Here is a 14068-nt window from a genome sequence, read left to right as displayed (position 1 = left end):
AAAAAACGTTATAATTTGGAACAGTTGTTTAGATTAAAGTTACCCAATTTCTCTTGAACTGTCACATAAATCTCAACCAGCAGAAAATCAAATATATAAACTACACATGCAAGAATTTGATCTTATTTTTCCTATACTACAGTACAGAGAATAATTTATTTAATTTATTTCAACGAATTACCGTGTATAAATCAAAAACTTCGTTGGCAAACAGTTGTTAGTCCACTTACACCTAAGTAATATACGGCCGTTTTACATGATTAATTTGCCGCCATTGCGACCAGTTAAGGAGTTGGAAATCGTAATTGACATTCTTTTCTATCGCTATTATACCAGCCATGTCCTCAATTAAATAGCGAAATCGCTAATAACTGCCTGAATATAGATGGCTACTAGCCTCTAAAGAAATAAGTAAATACACTTTAAAGAATTTCAAAACTAAAAACAAAAAATATGATAGAGATACAAATTACTTTAAAATAGCAGTCTTTTTCATCATCTGTTAATGATCAAACATCATAAAAACCTTCGTAGACTTGTCCTTACACAATCTATCTGTTTATGATTCACCGTGTACAAACGTCGTCTCTCTTTACTGTATGAAAGGTGTGAAGAATCCCTCCCAGTTGTGTAAATCCGCTTAATTCCTTTGTAAACAAACTTCCCTTGCTTTGGTGCCCTTTTTCAGTTTTAAGCCCTCGAAGTAAAGGTGTCACCGCTTCAACACAACAGCAACGGTTTGATGCTATTGGCTACAGCTTGAGAAAGGTGTGAACTTGCTGTCATTTTGACATTTGAGTTCTATTTGAAAATATTCGTTCATTTTTCATTTCATTCATATTTGTTCATTTCATCATTTTTCTTTTTGTAAATTTTGTTGAGATTTCTTCACAAAGATACAGTTACCACCTAACATTAACAAAAGTATAATAACTCACACGAAAGACAAAATTACCTATTTTAATAAGACGGAAATGCCTTAATCTTTCATTCTCTCAGCTTCAACTGCCTTGACACTTAGCAACGCCTATTTATCAGCCATTACCATTCTTCTTAGGCCTTATTTTCACGGCGCTCAAGAACCATTTTGGAGTAGTCTTATGAAGGAAGGGCTCGAGAGGTGTGTTTTAGGGACCTAGCCGACTGTTAAATCGAATTATTTATTTAGGGCACTGTAGTGTGAGGCTGGCGGGAACCGGTGTGCCCAGAATGAGACAAAGAAGATACGTTGAGTAGAAAGAAATACGTATATAAGCCTGCTGATGCGGGAAAAGATTGTTCAGTCAGTATAGGCGGAGGACAATTTTAATGATTAAGTTAATAAGTTTATTCTTCTTCTTACAGTGTCGTACTCTACACAGAGCATAGGCTACCTCTTTTATGTGCTTGTGATGTATGTCATCAGTGTTAAGATTGATTTTCATGGGTCCGTTATCCGTTGATTCGATGGTCTGATGGCGCTCTAATTGGTCATAGAGTTTTCGCGCCACTTTTCATCCGTAAATTTTTTACTCCAGCCCATCAACAGAAATAGATCGTACGATAACGGACGTTGTGACACTTTTTTGACAAATTCAATCTAACCTTAATAAAAAGATAATAGTACAAGAGCTAGCACCGTCGGGAAAACGAGAATTTTACGAAAACTGGTTCTTTAATATATCTTTTACCCTTGTATATGAATTTTTAAAGTAGCTCAACCTAAGACGTTTATGGATGTAAAGTACCAGATGGCGGGGCGTATTTCACAGTCTTTTACTACAGAAAAATATTTTTTGTTACTCTGAATTTTGAAGCGACCAATAAAAACAGAGAAAATAAAAATCGATAATTTTCGGACTGTGCTAATTGGTTACTAATCGACCAGATACTTTTTGTCTATTAGATATGCTATAAAAGCTGGTAATTATACAATTAGACCATTGTAAATACCCGACAAATTCCGCAAGGCCGACGAGGCTGATGCTTTTCACTGATAAAAAAAAATGTTTGTTTAGGTAATTTTCGAGATATTTTTCTTTCTGGAATGCACATTTTTAAAGTATTTTCTATTCTTTGTCCGCTTGATTTATTATACTGGTCGCACGTATCGAAGTTCTGTTTCTTCTAGTTTTAAAAAATTTCTTTCTTTTTCGTTCTTATTTCTTTGTAGTTGTAGTGGTTGTAGTGTAAAATTAGATTAATTTTATTAAGTTTAATTATAATGTTTAGTGTAGAATACCAGAAATAGTTTAGTAGTGTGTTTATAGTTTATTATTTTGTAGTTAAGTAGTAGGTGAAGGTATAATTTGGTTATTTTTTCTTTTTGTTTGATTAATTAGTAAGTTTGATAATTTTTTCAGGATAGAATACAAGAAGTAGTTGTGTAGTGTTTTTATCAGATATTATATTAGTTTATTTTGTAGATGAGGTATTTGGGTATTTTTTCTTTTTGTTTTTCTTCTAATTGTAATAATTCTATTAAGTATTGTGATAGATACACTATATATTCCTTCAACTTCGTTGAAAAGTGCGTTATCATAATATAATTTTGGTTTTCTGGTAGTAGAATATACGAAAAAAAAATCTGATCAAATTTATTTTAAATTAAATTAATCGAGTCTTATTAATCAAATTAATCTAGTCAAATAATAATACAGTTAGTTTCTATTAGTTTCTAAATACTATACAGAGTTTCCTACGATCGATGTTCTCTATGGGTATCTCGGAAACTACTGGAGATAGAGAGTCGGTTAAATGGGGAAAGAATAATTGCAGTTTTGTGGGATCATAAATATGCGCCTTTCGGATTTTTCGGAGAAGTTCAAGGCTTACTAGATATTTCGAGAAAAACAAATTTTGGCTATTTTAAAACTTGTCTCTAATTCCATTATAATCTACCGTATGATCGAATAAAAACGGCGTCAACGATGGCTATGAAATGAAGATCGCTGTCATTTTATATGTAAAATTATATGGGAAATATCATCGATTGTCATTTCATAGCCATCGCTCACGCCATTTTTATTCGATCATACGGTATTTTAGACAAAAAGTTTCAGATAAAAGTTGTAGATAATCACATACCTAATGAGTTTGTGTTTTCTGTTTTTTTTTCCTAAAGCATGTCATTTTTGACATATGACACAAACATTATGTTTTTTTTAAATGGAAACCATAGTTGGCCATGACTTCATAAAAAGCGTCATTTTTTAAGCTTTTCAGCGATATAGGTATAATATGTTTTTTTCGAAAAATTACAAGTTATAGCCAATTCTTTTCTTTCTTGGCTAATTTCCATACCAATAATACCATGCCAGTTAGTTGGCACCAAAAATGTAAAAAGTTTTATGTTTTAAAAAAAATGAAATGATTCTTTTATAAACCTGCATTAAATCAAATTAAAATAGGTATGTAACTTTTTTTTAAATATTAATTAACAGCCAATTAGCATTATCATAAATTATAAATAATGTACCAACATATCAAAATAATAATTTCTTTGTTAATACGGTTTAGAATTCTTAAAATAACAGGCAAAAATAATCCACAATTTACAATAAAATAAAAGTTTCGTTTAAATTTCTTAATCAACTGATCACTATTAAAGTTCGCAGAAACCCGGTGCTATTTTATTACATTACTCTGAGGAAAATAACGAAAATAATCGATATTTTTGACTCCGCCCCGAAAGGTTCACGATTTGTCCTCCAGTTGGCAGCACATTTTGTCTAGTCGGTTGATCAACTTTAAGAATATATAAACAAGGCTTTTACTATGCTCTCCTTACCAAAGTGCGTGCCGTATGTCTGCCGGTAGACTACTGCGCATTACATCTGTACGGGGTATCCCATTTTCGTGTGTTTTATGGGATATCTCGTTTATGAATAGAGATACGATGATGCGATTTTCACACTACTTTGCTAATTTTTTGTGAAACTAAATATGCTACACATAGATTTGTCCTAGTCTCCTCAGTTCCTGAAATACAGGGCGAATTTGTGATGCGCAGTAGTCTGAACTGATGTTGAATACAGATATGATGCGCAGTAGTGAACGCAACGTCTACCGGCAGTCAGACGGTCCACACTCTCTTCAGAAGAGCATAGCAAAGGATTAAAGAACCAGCTTTCTTAAAATTCTCTCTCGAAAACGTTGTTAGCTCTCAGACTATATGAAGACAGCGAAATCGTTATGGAAATGAAAATATAAAATGACACGGATCACAAGCAAATTGTATATCCGATGAACGGATTCTTATTTTCTAACCAATTCAACCAGTAAAATTAATATTGTATCATCGTGTCGTCGGATAACGGATGCATGAAATTCAAGTTTTACACAAAAAAAAACATGAAAACAGACAACCTTATTTAATTATGAATATGTAGATATGTTTCAGATTGTAGGTCAAGGTACCGTCACTGTAGAAGACCATTTTTTTCACAATTACAACCTCTTTTTTCTTTCAAATAACATCCAAGACAAGTACTACCTCCTGACATGGTACAGAAACACTCGGAACCATACATAATTCATGGTGTTTGCCCAGTTCCACTCTATAAACTGTCGTCACAGAATAGATCGTAAATTACGACAGCGGACGAAATTAAAAAGATCCCTGTAATTTTTTACCGGCCGCCGCGCTTGTGTCGTACTAATCAATGTTAATCATTCGATTTATACAGGGATGCGCATAAATTACAGGGACGTTTGAAAAAAAAGTCTCTGTGTCGAGTCGTTTGTTGTTGCGATGCCTGCGGTCCTGTACTGCTTAATTGGTACAAGTTTTTTGTGACACGGTGTATACAGGGTTGTCTCTAAAAGAAGTATATCGTTGCGAAATGAAAATTCCTTTGGAAATGGTCTTTCCGGGTCTATTGTAGGTACATATTTAAAGAATTTATAGGAAGAGGGCTATTTCACACAAATTTGTATATATGAACAACATTTCATGCAAAATCTGAAATCAATTGAAGGTTATACACGCACTTCAAGCATATTATCTGCGCCCTCTGGTGAGCAAACGAGAGGTAGAAAAATCAGTTTTAATAACCTCATAACCTTAAATGTCTCCGACGGTAAATACCCAGTAAAAATGCTCGATAAAATTATTTATTACTCATTTCGGCTGTTTATACTGCCATATAGAGTTTATGAATTCACACAGGGTGTTTTTTTTCTTTCGCATACTTTTATTACAAAACATAACAGAAATAAAAAGAAACATAAATTATAAACATTAAAATTTTTAATAAACATTTAAAAAAATTGTCTATTTTTTTGCAGAGCGCAGTATCGTCGGGACCTTCCCAATCCACCCCACCACCCTCAGGCATGGCTGTGACGTCATCGGCCCCCACCCCCGGCACGCCGCCCTCGGCCGCCCAAAGATGCTGTGATACCGGTCGTCCCATTTTTACCGACCCCATTACCGGACAGACTGTATGTTCCTGTCAGTACGAGCTGCTCGGCTACCAGAGATTAGCAGGTGAGAGAGGAAATCCAAATCTAATATTTTTAAATCGATTTGGATCATATATAAATGGAACGGCATTTATATATGACTTAACGAGTCATATATAAATGTTATACCATTTATATATGATTTTACGGATCATATTCTCCTTTTTGTAAGAACAACGACGCAATTTCTTAGACGGCAACTACAGGAAAGGCAAAAAAATATATTTTATCATTAAAAAGGTCATAATAACATAAAACAAAGTGTAGTTTTTCGAGCGGCGAGATGACAATGTTACTAGTTATAGACTTTCATCATATATAAATGTTACCGTTAATATATGACTTTCTACAAAAGTTATAAAATAAGATAATAACCAACAAAACTAATAACAAAAATAATATACAACATGGTATACATTTTTATAGGAATCAATAAAATGTATGTTCTTTTTGCTTCAGGTGCAGGCGTTCCAGGGTTGCCAGCTTTAAGTATGTACAGCGCACCCTATCCCGAAGGAATGGCAGCTTATTTTCCAGCTCTGGGAGCTGACCAAGCCCCATTCTACACCACCACCGTAAGTAATAATCCACAATTGAGGGGTATAGAAATGGGCAAGTGTATTAAAAATATGTGCATAATCGGTAAAGGTAATAATCCACGTGATATAAAGCCGTAATCACTTACTTGGTACCACCCCCGCCTCGAAAAGGAGCTGTCGAGCTCTTTGTTACCAACAACCGCTCGTGATTAATTTAACAAAGCTTAATGAAGTTATACATACGGTCAGTCGGTCTCTCGACCTCTCCGATCCTGATTTATGATCCTCGTTCCTCATCCGAGCAACGCGAGCGAGTGAAACAAACGCAGACCTACACCTGGACGTGCGATAGAGACAGACACAGATATAGGCTCAGCGTGTTTATGTTTTTAAGTGCGATTCGCGGATCGTGTAGGTGGACGGGTAGCCTTTCTTTGCTTATGGTGAATTAAAACAAACAGAAAAAATAATAAAAATTCTCTGTGTAGAGAAGAGGATGATTTATGACGCTTAGTTAAACAGACAGGTTCTTCTGCTTTAAACTGGCCTGTTAAGAGCATGGAATTTTGTTTAGAATGCTTTATTACCGAGTTGTATGCATAGGGTGTCGGCTGCTTCTTCAACGTATTTTAAATTAATGTTTGTTGTGCCATTTTAAATATCTACTTTAATTCTAAGTCTCACTAATCCTAACCTAACCTAACAAACAACGCTTTATTGTGCAAAAAGCCAAAACAGCTTCATCGACAAAGCACTCACAAAACAAACAAAAGCACAAAAAACACAAACAACAAAAAATACACAATACAAATCATACAATTCAAAAAAATTTAATTAAATTTAAAATGGCCTTTCGGGAATTGCAGATATGTGCTTGCGGATTAAGCAAACGGATTCAAAAATGAATAAAGAAGGAAGAGTCAGTATTTTGAAATTCTTGCAGTGACTTCTACTATTCAGTCCCAATAAATATCGAACGGCTCTCTCCAACCAATTTGCAACTTTTCTCACAAAACCTAAACGAGCAAGCAGTAAGATAACTTTGTATGACATAAAATATGATAAAAACCATTCTTATATTCCTGATCTGGGATTGGGAACAAACCAAAAAAAAACTGTTATTATTAATTACAATCAACAATACGTTCAATTTCAATTATATCTTTCTCCAATTAACTAATTGTTCGACTTATTATTTAACGAGCGTTGTTTATAAAATAATATCTATTATACGGAGAATTGTTTGTTGTTTTTCTGGTGGCATTGTTTAAAAAATACCGTGTAACAATATACGTAGATGTTTTTAATGCTGCCGTTGTTGCTTATACATATATAACACCAATCTGTTGAGATTTCCTATTACAATGGCTCATTGTTTGAGACCGTGTTAGCGACGAAATTAAAAAAAGAAAAAATGTAGGATGATTTTTAACAGGGACGGACTTAAGTTATCTTTTTTTATAATTCTATTAAAACGCTTAGATGAAGCAATGAAGCAAGGATTATGATGATAATTATTTTATTTAGTTACATTAAAAAAAGGTTAAAAATGAGTAACACGTACCAGATGTGAACTTCAAAATATGTACCTACTAATATCAACAGTTGGTTTCTGCTTCCCAAGTGAAAACCATTTGGAAAATTGCCCGTAACTTTTGTATTTCGCGGAATAATAAAATTTTGTAAAAACGTTCTTAAGGCACTTTTTTAAGCACAATCTAGTGCCGTAGTCAGCTTTTTTCTATACTTGCTCTTCCTGACAGAAATAATAAAAAATATGATTTTTTAAATGGAAATCATAGTTGGCTATGAACTTAAAAAAATGCTGGCGTTTAACCCTTTCCAACGATATAAAGTTATATGTATTTATATTACTCTAGAGTATTTATATACTAAGAATGATAGAAATATTAGGTTTTTTATCTTTGTGACGAAGCGGGCCTTGGTTTTGTGTTGATCAATTGCCTAATTATTTTTTATCACAATTTAATTTTCTATTATTTTAAAAGATGTTTATTGTGTATTCAGCAAGGAGGTGCTCAGTTTGAACATCTTTCATTTTTTTTAGAACTATATTCGTCACTCAAAAACTAAGTTTTTTAGTTTTGTTCTTTGTTTATTGTACCGATTTCAGTTGTAATTCCTAATACTAATAACTACCATTACTACCGATAATAGAATGTTAATTTACCTTTTCAAAAGTCTTTAATTATGCAGATAAATAATAATATAGAATATTAAATAATTAGACAAATAGGTCAACACAAAATCAAAGCCTGCGTCGATATAAAGATAAAAAACCTTATATTTCTCTCATTCTTAGAAATAGATACCTATAACTTTATATTGTTGGAAAGGGTTAAACGCCAGCATTTTTTCAAATTCATAGCCAACTATGATTTCCATTTAAAAAATTATGTTTTTTATTATTTCTGACAAAAAGAGCAAGCATAGAAAAAAACTGACTACGCCACTGGATTGTGCTTAAAAAAGTGCCTTAAGAACGATGTTACAGAATTTTCTTATTCTGCGAAATAAAAAAGTTATGAGCTATTTTCAAAATGGTAAAAAATTCAAAAAGACCCCGTATCTCAGTTGGCAGTGAAAATATCAACAGGCGGTTTACTCCATTAAACGTGTCTCAGAAATCGAACCCATGACATCTACGTTGGTTTTGCTCTATCTAGTCGGGAAATAGGTTTTCTCTGTTAAAACAGACCAATTTCGGCCACCCTGTACACTTCAGTTGATTGAAGCTAAGACATAACGACGAATTTTGTGGGATGAATGGGGAAACTCCAGAATACCTTATCATTGAGTGCTCTAAGAATGTATGATAAGTTATAACTCAAGAAGAGGGGACACAGTTTACCTCCGGTGTTACAAGTGTATATAAGTTATGGTGTGTCCACACTTGATGAGCCGAGCGCGAGACGAGAGCAAGACAAGAGCGCGACATTTTCTATCCAATTTTTGACGCAAGCCTGCCACGAGACTGTTGATTCGTTGTAAAGCGCGACACGACGTTACAAAAAAATACCGCTCCAAAATCGCGTTACTCAAATACCGACACATCCAGGGCCGGATCTACCTACGGGCTGTTTGGGCTGCAGCCCAGGGCCCCGCGAAAAACAATAGACCCATAGGTGGGAACTGTTGAATCGTGAAATAAAATTAAAATTCAGGTTAAAAAGTTTAAGCCAGACAAGATGGCCTTGCCACTATGATGCTGTCAAAGCCTTAAAAAATAATTATGATGACATTATGAAAATTTTCAAAAGTTTCAGCGAAAATGAGGTTGAGAAAGTTGATTTCCGGAAAGAGGCACGAAATTTATTCAATAAAATGGCGAAACTCGAGACTGCAATTTTGATTATCTTTTGGGAAGAAGTTTTGGAGAGATTTCATTTAGTTAATAAAAAAATACAGAGCCCTGGTTTAGACATTTGTGAAGGCAACAAGTTAATTGTTTCTTTAAAAGACTTTGTGAGCAACATACGACATCAATCAGATCAAATGTTACAGGAATACGACGAAAAAGCTAAAAAATTAAGTACTAGTGTAATAATAGACTACAATTACATAAACAAGAGACGCATTATCCCAAAATTTTCAGATAAGTCTACAGGTGAATTCTCAGTATACGGCGCAGAAAGATTTAAAGAGACACGTTAAAAGTTGCGTTGGATAAGCTGATTATGGATTTAAATAAAAGGAGACAAGTCTATGAGACATATAGCAAAAAATTCAAATTTTTAATGGATTTGCAAGACAAAAATATCGAAAACATAGATTTGGAAATTGCACGTCATATTATTGATTACTATCCCGATGACGTAGACGAGCATTTAGTGAATGAGTGCATTCAATTAAAATCGTACTTACTCCAATCTATGTCTGAGTCTTACACCTCTTGCAGTGACATTTTTATGCTCATGTATGAAAATAAACTTATTAACGTGTTCCCTAACTGCTATACCATTTTAAAGATTTTTTTAACATTGCCAATCACTAGCTGTGAAGCAGAACGCTCCTTCTCCAAGATGTCCTATGTAGAAAATAAATATAGGACAACAATGTCGAATCATCGACTAAATAATTTATCAATTCTTTCCATAAATTGTGATCTAACAAAAGACTTGGAATGTGATGACCAAATAACTGTCAATTTCTGTGACTACAACCTATCAATTTATTTTACTAATTCATAATAAATAAATAAATAAAACTGTTTTATCGTTTTTTTATATTCTTATAAAATATCACTATTTCGGTTTCTCTCTCACCCAAAGTTTGTCTGGAAGAGATTGCTACCACAGCAATAAGTTCGCCTTTTGTACAATTAATACTTGCGTAGATTTAAGTAACATTTATGTTACTTAAATCCACATATCACAAATACCGAAGTCTACAGCAGAATAGGCAGAGAAAGAGAATTGCTCAATATAATAAAAATAAAAAAAAAACGTACCACGTCTTACAATTGATAGTTAAGGGTAAGATTGAAGGAAAGAGAGGTCTCGGCAGGAAGAAACTATCTTGGTTGAGAAACATCAGAAACTGGACTCACCTAACTTTTGAAGAACTCATAAGGAAAGCCGAGAATCGTGAAGATTTTGCCAATGTGATCGCCAACCTCCACGAAAGAGACGGCACGTAAAGAAGAAGAATAATAATATATCACTATAGAAACAGTTTTTTGATATGGCTATTAGTTGAGTACTTATGTAGGCCTCTAAGTAGTTTCAGCCTAGGGCCCCACAAATTCACGATCCGCACCTGGACACATCACTACTGTATAGTATACAGGGCAGTTGAAAAAAGTGTTACGGATATAACATATATTTTTTAATGGGAATATCCTATTTTTAATTTATTATCGAGAAAACTAAGGTGGTGCGGCCCTGGAAAAGCAGGAAGTGGGAAATTTCAACGGTAGCGCGTTCGAATCACGCGAGATTAAAATACAAACATGAATATATTAGAAAATATTATCACACAAACGCCGTATACTCTCGTATATGTCGGCGTACACACATAAAAGATTAGAATTAAAATGCCGCTGCGAATAACATTAACTATAAGTAAGTGAATAGAGGTCTTGAAACACACTTTAATCTCAATAGCATTATATGCCAGTAGTGCATATTATGTGTATATACTTTTTCTTGTTCTTGTTGAAATTGTTGTGAAATAATATTACCATTTTATTGGTATTAGTATATCTACACTCAGAGAGGCAAAAAAAACATTGAATTTATGACAATACATGCTTTGGTTAATTTTTAACAGCGAAATGAACTGATGAGCTGTCTAATTAGTCCAACTTTAACAATTAGTTATCATTTTGTGTGAGTTAAAAAAAATCCTCACAAATTTGCCGAAAATGTAAACTTATCCTACATCAGAGAGAATTCATAATATATGATTCTATTAGTTGGTGAATGTAGTGTGCATTCACCAATTAATAGAATACCTAATTGCTCCTGATTTTATCTAGTCTGGGTTTTTTTATGGAGATATGTTAAAGACAGTGTTTACAAAACTCGACCAACTGTTGTCGATAACATGAGAGAAATTATTGTAGCTGCTTTTCGATATAGAAGTCGACATATGTATGCCCTTTTAAAATGAAAAGATCCTTTTGAAAAGGCAATCATTTTATGCAGTTAACAGGAAAAGAAGCATTTTAAGCATTTGTTTTCATCTAGCTAATTTTTGTCACATAATTATAGGTTTATATCTAGTTTTAATTCTGTAATAATTAAAATATGTTTTAAACGTGTGTCTTTTTACTACCGTTGACTATTTTACTCTACAATCTTTAATTTTTGTTAAATTAACAAAAGGTATATCACACAGCCACCCCCGCCTCCTAGATTTTTTCAAATAATGAAGATCTGTTGACGCAAAACCATAAAAATTAAAATATCTAGGAAAATCTTTGCCTGAGAGGTAGGCAACCTTAATAATATTTTGAAGATATATAAATTTCCCATTGAACACCGGAAAAATATACTGGGTGTTCCATTTAAAATAAAGGAGTAACTTGCTTTTAAAGGTGATTAAATGTAATTAATGTTCATTATTAATTTTGTCTCACCCTGTATAACTTTTTGGGTCAAATTTCAGTTTGGTTTAATATACAATGGTTACTGTAATTAAATATCAGGTTATACAAGGTCAACCATAATTTAGGTAGCTGTTATCGAAATTTAAAATTTACTCTTCATTTTCACAAAAAGTGTAATATGTCAAAATCCTTAGATTTTGGGTATATGCTTCTTTAATAAAACTTACCTTTATTTTTTTCCTAGAATCCGAAAATCAATTAATATATAGGGTGTTCTATTAGAAAAAAAAAACTTTGATGTATAATTTTTTTGGGGGACACCCTGTATAATTCTATATATTTTTATAAAACCCTTTTAGTTAACCTACATAAGCTGGCAAAATTTAATTTCGATATAAACTACCGTTCTCCTCCAATATGTTATTTGTAGAATATGATTCCTTGTTTTCTCTGAATTTTATTCAAAATATAGCGACAAAAAACTCGCGAAAAAATAAAATTAAAAAAAGAAAAGCGTCGAGGAAATCCTCGACCGCTTCCGTGTTCCTAATCAATAATCGCAGCGCTTTTACAAAGCGTATATTTATTGCGTTTAGCGGTATAAACAGTGCATTAAACGGCTTTAATGGAAACATATACTTACTAAACGCTATTTAAAAGATATACGAGCGGTTTATATTTACAGCGACCACAACCGCCATATATATATCGCTTAATAACCGCTTTTTATTAGCACCATAAACTGTTCGCATTGTCAGTTTTTCCATTAACCGTAAGTGTTTTTTTTTCTATCTTTTTCCCTCTCGTTCGACTATATGGGACGTTTCAATAAAACTATACGGTTTGAGGAGCAACATATTATTGCAAGGAGATAGATACCTGCGTAGATTTTGCCTTGGACTGTATGTTTCATGGTGTTTCACCGTGTAATTGCCTTTATTTTATATTATTCCATATGCAGGATGTTTCAAAATATATGTACCATTGCTCGTTGGGAGTTTTCCTGTCGTTGTTCTAAATTTAAACATTACAATATGATCTAGACAATTTTACTATATTTTTATAACTTTGCAAACAAATAACATTTGATAATAGCTTATTTTGCCAAAATCAAGCCAAATTTGCTGACAACTATATATTGGGACAGCACAACAAGAAATTTGTTTAATACGGAGTTACATCACCTTTCGCCTTAACAACTGCCTGAACTCTTAATGGCATTGTATTTACCAAAGATTGGCACATTTGAGGAGAAAAATTATCCCAAATTTCCTGCAGTTTTGCCCGCAAATCAAAAATTGTTCGTTGAGGGTGGTTTCTTAAATATTGCTTCATTTTATGCCACACAGTTTCTATAACATTGAGGTCCGGACTACTTGCAGGATGGGATAGAACTTTTATATTATTATTACCGAACCAATTTTTAGTTGATTTTGCTGAATGGCACGATGCTCCATCTTGTTGGAAAATATAGTCTTCGTTTGGAAACAATTCTTGAGCACTAGGCAAAAGTGAGGTCTCAAGTATATGTTGATATCTTTGGGCGTTAACACTGCCATCTATAAAAATTAATTTGCCCAAACCTCTTGCTGACATGCAACCCCAAACCATTATCCCCTTAGGAAATTTAACAACCCTCTTTAAGCAATCTTCATGAAAGGCTTCTGCTTTATTTCGTATTATTCGTTTTCGATGATCTCCAACGCAAACATCAAATTTAGACTCATCGCTAAATATGACCTTATTTCAATCATTTTGTGTCCACGATAATTTAGATTTTGCCCAATTGTAGCGATTTTTCTTTTGAATTTCTGTCAATAATGGTTTTTCTTTGGCCTAAATAAGAATTTGTATCAATAATCTTCAGGTAATTGATTATCCACACAAAATAAAGTTTACCTTGTAAAACCCCAGACCGCATTTGTGGATATATTTTCGGCAACATTCTCTTGATATATTTAAACCAGTTACAGTATTCCATTTAACTGTTACTTCGCGAAGAGTACTTCTT

General features: G+C 33.3%; 1 protein-coding gene across 1 annotated transcript in view; it reads left to right on the top strand.

The window, feature by feature from the left end:
• The window catches only part of LOC115891192 (homeobox protein caupolican), a 62906-nt gene that overhangs the window by 16829 nt on the left and 32009 nt on the right, over positions 1-14068 (top strand). Inside the window, exons 2-3 of the mRNA XM_030911603.1 lie at positions 5269-5470; positions 5905-6020. Coding sequence (XP_030767463.1) covers positions 5269-5470; positions 5905-6020 — 318 coding nt within the window. The remainder of the gene's footprint in view (positions 1-5268; positions 5471-5904; positions 6021-14068) is intronic.

This window comes from Sitophilus oryzae, unplaced genomic scaffold, assembly GCF_002938485.1.
Source record: "Sitophilus oryzae breed Bouriz unplaced genomic scaffold, Soryzae_2.0 scaffold_979_pilon_pilon, whole genome shotgun sequence".
In the NCBI taxonomy this organism is placed as follows: Eukaryota; Metazoa; Arthropoda; class Insecta; order Coleoptera; family Curculionidae; genus Sitophilus; species Sitophilus oryzae.
The sequence above is the reverse complement of the archived record's forward strand: the minus strand, read 5'-3'. Positions and strand labels throughout refer to the sequence as shown.